The following is a 6,000-nucleotide window of genomic DNA, read 5'->3' on the forward strand; positions in this document are numbered from 1 at the left end:
AATATATTTAATGTATCTTCCCAAATCATAAATTATGCATATCCAACTTTTTAATGTATTTCTAATTTATTAACCATTATTTTATAAAAGGTTAATAATATCATTTATTAAGCAATCTTTGATTTAATCCTCTTCAAGTCATAGAACTACCTTATGATATATATATTATAAATGTCTAATTATTTAAAAATTTTCACACTATTTTTTAGTATGTGCAATATTATTTCAAATATATTTTTCATCTCATCATTTTTTATATAATCACATTAAACTATTTTTTATTTTTTGATCGTTTTTCTTATTCATATTATATATTTCCATCTCTTTCTATTCATTCTTAGAATTAACAGTTCCACTACTTTCAAGATTTTATAGTATTCAAGAAAGTTTCATTCATTGGTATATTTGAAGTTTTTTAATTTATATACAAATAGATATACATTTTCTAAGTATTTTTCATGGATCAATAATCATTAAACAATTGAATTTATTGATTCATATGTAACTTTTTGAATATGTTGTATGTTTTACGATAGGAGAATTAATAGCTTCCTTAACAATATATTTTACTATTTTTTAACAAGTTTTCTATTTAATTAAATATTTCCTATCCATTCCTAAATAGAAAATTTTATGATATTACGTGTAATTGTAACATATTGGTTATTTTATCAATAATTAAAAATTTTACTTAATTCATTATATTAGAAAATATAATATAGCTCAAGTATATGCCATTTTTCCCAGTAATTTTAATAGCTTTATTTTTATTATCAAAATTTATAAAGCAATTAAAATAATCTTCTAAAGACATTTCATTGGTTTAGGAAACTCATATATTCTTTCTTGATAATAAATCTATTATTTTTGATTCAAAATTCATGGTACTGATACAAATAAACTATATTTGTAAAAATAATTAAGTTTTCTCACATTTACATTTATTATGATCTAATGATAATCTGATATTGTTTTTCTTGCTTTTATTTCAGTAAATTCTAAAGTTATCACTATTTGGTTCATCAGATTATTACTAAAGTATTATTATATTATATTTAATAATAAAATTAACAAATAGCATGTAAAGCAGTTTTTACTATTTCATTTATTACAAAATAAAATATTATAAATAATATATAATCCATATATTATTATAATATCTAATACGAGATAATCAATATATATGAAATTTATAATTCTTTAGGTAAAATTAATATCTACATTTTATTATTTTTAATATAATATTTAATATATATAACGTTCATATCGTTAAATTATTTTACTTATTTTTACTAAAATATTAACAATATTTATAAACATTTAATGTATAACGAATATATTATCTTTCTTTAAAAAAAAAAGATTCTCATAAATTATAAAATTTTATCTACTTTATCAATTATTTTTCAATCCTTTATATTATGAAAATGTATAATCCTATTTATTTATATACAATAATAATAAAATCATTTTCCAAAAAAAAAAATTAATTGAAATCTTTATGTTTAATATTCACCTTTTTTATTATACTTTTTTTTTTTTAATGTACAAATTATCCAAAATAGTTTGTATATACAACAAAACTTTTAGATTTATTTTATTTTATTCCGTTAAATCTTTAAAACTGATGATCATATTTATTATTTTCCATGAAATTATTTTTTTTTTTTTGAATTTTTTTAAGAAAAAATTTTATAATGGTGGTATATAAATAATATTACGGACCTCTTTTGTGTATAATTTAGATTAAAAAAAAGAAATATTTAATTTTGTATGTGCTGAATCGCTGGAAAATTTTTCAATCATAAATACATACACTAAAATAGTTATTCAAAAAGTATGTACACTAAAAAAAAAAAAATATCATATAAATATATTTTTTTCTTTATGGTATATAGATTATTGTGGGTTGTATATTTTATGTTAAAATGTAATATTAAAAAGAGGTTACATATTGGATTATTTTGTAAATTAACTTAAGAATATAAATAACTACTAAGTAGTATTTGATGTTGATTAATAAATATAAAAATTTTAAATTAAAATTTTAATTAAATAAAAAATAAATTAAGTAGATATATTTTACATGTTTTTTATTAATTTATTTGTTTGATACTAGCAAAATCATTGAACAAGCAATTAATAAATTAAATGGTGATACTTACATCCTTAAATATAATATCAAATCATGTCAATGTTAGCTAATATATTATAAACAATAAAAATATTGAAGCTTAACATTTTTTTTTACAAAGTATTAAGTTTTATTATTGTTAATATTTACTTTAATTATATTAATGATGCTTCCTAATTCATGCATAATTATAATATGTAAGAAAACAATTAAATTTAATTTCTGAAATTATAAAATATGTAAAACACAAAAATTAATAGGCCAATAATAGATATAAAATTTAATATTATTTGCTAAAATCACGATATTTAAATAATAATTATTATGGTAATAAAATAAAGATCTTTAGTTTTATATAAAGTGAAAAATTTTAATATCTATAAGAAGTAAAATAATTTAATATCTAAAATTTTATTTTTTTAAGACATTAAATGATAAACGGAATAAAAGTCAGTTGATTCTTATTTATTAGATCATTCAAGTATTAAAATTAAAGGCATAAAAAAAGAATTTTTTTTTATTAAATGAATTTTACACAAAATTAAGAGATAATAAATTGCGTTAAATATAATTGTAAAAAATATTAACAAAATATGGATATCAAAATAAATAATAATACAGCAAAATATACTTTAAATTAAAATAAAATATCGTGAACATGTTAAAACTAAAATAAATGGTACTGAGATATCAATTATAAAATTAATTTAAACATAGTGCATCACATTTTTTCTTAATAAAATTAAATTATTACTTTAAATGAAAAAGCGTTAAATTTAATTAAATCCAATTAAAAAGAAATAAATTTTATATTTATTTTAATTTTCGTAATACATTTTATTTAAACTATAATAATATACAATATTTTTTAAAAATTTTTTTTTTGAAAATGTTTTGAAAAAAAATTTTTATTGCATGATGCTTTCACTGAAGATTTAATTCTTGCTTTCAAATATTTATTTAAATATATTCTTTTCTAAATGAACATATAGGTTTTGATTTATTTTTTTTACCAAAATATTAATTAAATTTAATTATAGGCACAGTTGACAGTTTCCTCAAGAAAACTCATTAAAATAGAAAAAAAAATTTATTCATATTTTTATCGTTCCTTTTTATATAATTAAAATAATTATTTTTTATGTATATAAATCCATTCTATTCAAAAAAAAAAAAAGATGATATAACAAGAAGATAAATAAAAATAAATTAAAGTTTTAACTATATTTAGATTTAGGCTTTAAACTAAAAAACGTTATTTTATATTAAATAAATCCTAAAATTTTATTTTATTTGCAATTCATTATAAAAAATTTTTAAATAATCAAAATTTATTAAACCATTTTTATTTATGAAATTTACTTAATAATTACTTACGAGAAAAATATAAAACTAAAGTAATAAATTTGAATATTTTAAAATAAGTTATTAAGTATAATAAACTAAGACTAAATATATATATATATATATATATTTTATCTCCATACAAATTTTTTTTTGCTGATTTTTATATTATTGTAATAAATTAAATTTAAAAAGATATTGTGTTTTTAAGATATAAAATATTTATGTAAAGTAGAAATTAAAAATTATTTAAAAAAATTTTGAATGCATTTTCATTTTGATTTCTATTAAAAAACATATTGTACTTTCCATAATAAGAAAGTTCATTAAAATTTTTAAAAGAAAAATTAAAAGAATTTTTTTTATTATACATATAGGAGGTATATAGAATCGAGTTTTATCATGGATAAGTTTTTAAGATTAAATGTCTTATAAAAATAGAAATAATTATTCCTATTCCTAATGGAAAGTCATTTAATTTTAGTCTTTTATTTTAATTTCTTAGTAATAAACATTTAAATTATATAAAAGGAAAGAGTTTTCATATATTTTTTTTCTTTTTAATTCTTTATAGATTGTAATATTGAAAAATGTTTTCTTTTATTCCATTAATCCATACCACAACATAAAGAAGTATTTAATTTAATTTATATGAAAAAAAACTACATGTTTGTAATATATTTGAAAATATATTTTTTTTATATTTATAAGGTTTGAACTTAAATTTATGCACACGAAAATACAATTAATAAGAAATTTAGCGGATTTTTTTGATGTTAAAGATGAGGATATCTTAAATGATCAAGGTATCTCAATAAAGGATCTACAATTATTGTATAACAGCAATTTAAGTAAGAGTGAAAATACATCGAATGAAGTCGATTTTGAAGATTTAAGGACTTTATTTGTAAAATTAGTTGATAAATTGTTTTTAACAAATTATAAAGAATGCTTAGAGAGCGAAAAAAAACATCATAATTCTCTACGTAACACGTTGGAGGGTATCAGCCGTGACTTGTTAAGTCTTCTCCATAGTTCACTCGATAATGTAAAAAATCATGTAAATTCAATATTTCAGGAGAATAATGTTTCTTGTGAATATGAATTAAGTATGTTTAATGGCATAGATATTTCCTTTCTTTTAGGTTTTCCATTAAGATTAGATGATTCTTTTGTATTTTTTGATAATTTAGATAAAAAGAATAGTGAATTTTTTTCTAACTTTAGTAAAAATATTTCAAATTATCATATATATATTATTAGGTATTTAAACAAACGTGTAAATAGGTTTCCTTTGAAATATAATTATACAGAAGATGAAGTTCCCGTTAATTCTCACAGTAATGTAATGGGTACCCTTTTAAAGGAATTTACTAAATCCATATTAAGTCATAATGAAGAAAAAACAGATGACATGAACTCTCCTCTTAAGATAGATGTTCATCATATTAATAATCTAATTGATAGTACGTATAGAATGTTAGATGCTACTATAAATTTAAAAACTCATGCCTTATTCGTAAAACTAAATAAAATATTAAATAATGATATAAAAATTTTAATAGCCTTTATTGCATACATTCTTGAAATAGATTATTCTAGTAATAAGTTTACATTAGAAGAAATTAAAGAAAATCATGGAGATGAAATATTTAATGATAAAATTTTAAATAATATATATGAATTATTTTTACAAGAGAGAGATTACATAAAAAAATCCTTAAATAAATTTAAAGAATATATTCAAGCTATTTTTGGTTTTGATGTAAATAGTTTAGGTATTAGGTCATTAGTACAGAAGCTTTATGGATCAATTGATAAAAAAGAAATTGTGGAAGTATTTAATGTTATTGTATACTCATTATTTTGTAAGAAACAGATAGATGAATATTCGGATTTTATAAAATCACTTAAAAATGAATCGCAAGATAGAAGGTCAGGTATTGGGAAATTTATATATCTCTTTGAAAAACCCCATGATAACGTTTTTTTTATTCCAAAAAATAAATCCTCTAATTTATTATTAAAATTTACTGAAATTTGTAAAAGAAATACTTTTATGAATAATCTCGCACACATCAATGAACATTTATTATCATTAGATATTTACTCTGAAAATGTAAAGAAGTTTAAAGCCTTTATTTACTTAATACACTTAATAAATAAAGAATTGATTGAATTGAAAGAACATTATTTTACTTATGGAAACGGAAAACTGTTAAGAAAAAATTCAATTTTATATCTTCTTCATGATATTGTGAGATTTAATGATAGTTACATCAAATATGAAAATAACGCTATGTTTTCTTAAAAATTATAGTAAAAAAAAAAGTTATTTTTTGAAAGTAAAAGAAAATTTAATTTTGTGATTATTTTAAAAATTTATATATATTTTTATCTTTTTATTAGAAGTTAATTTGTTAATTGAATTTTTAAATACTTTTATAGTACATAAAACTATTAAGTTAACAAAGGTTGCGCAAGTAATATGCACTAACTTTATTTTTGTAAAATTACATATA

The 6,000-nt window shown here is 17.9% G+C and overlaps 1 protein-coding gene across 1 annotated transcript; it reads left to right on the forward strand.

Annotated features, from left to right (window-relative positions):
* Positions 1–3,940: 3,940 nt before the first annotated feature.
* Positions 3,941–5,789, forward strand: PGAL8A_00272800 (fam-f protein; the record flags this gene model as incomplete). Its single annotated transcript, XM_028671712.1, has 3 exons — positions 3,941–3,982; positions 4,053–4,111; positions 4,190–5,789. 3 exons carry the CDS (start codon positions 3,941–3,943, stop codon positions 5,787–5,789), a joined length of 1,701 nt encoding a protein of 566 aa, XP_028528337.1.
* Between the last annotated feature and the right edge of the window lie 211 nt (positions 5,790–6,000).

The sequence above is a fragment of the Plasmodium gallinaceum genome, assembly GCF_900005855.1.
Source record: "Plasmodium gallinaceum strain 8A genome assembly, contig: PGAL8A_v1_86, whole genome shotgun sequence".
Taxonomy (NCBI): Eukaryota; Apicomplexa; class Aconoidasida; order Haemosporida; family Plasmodiidae; genus Plasmodium; species Plasmodium gallinaceum.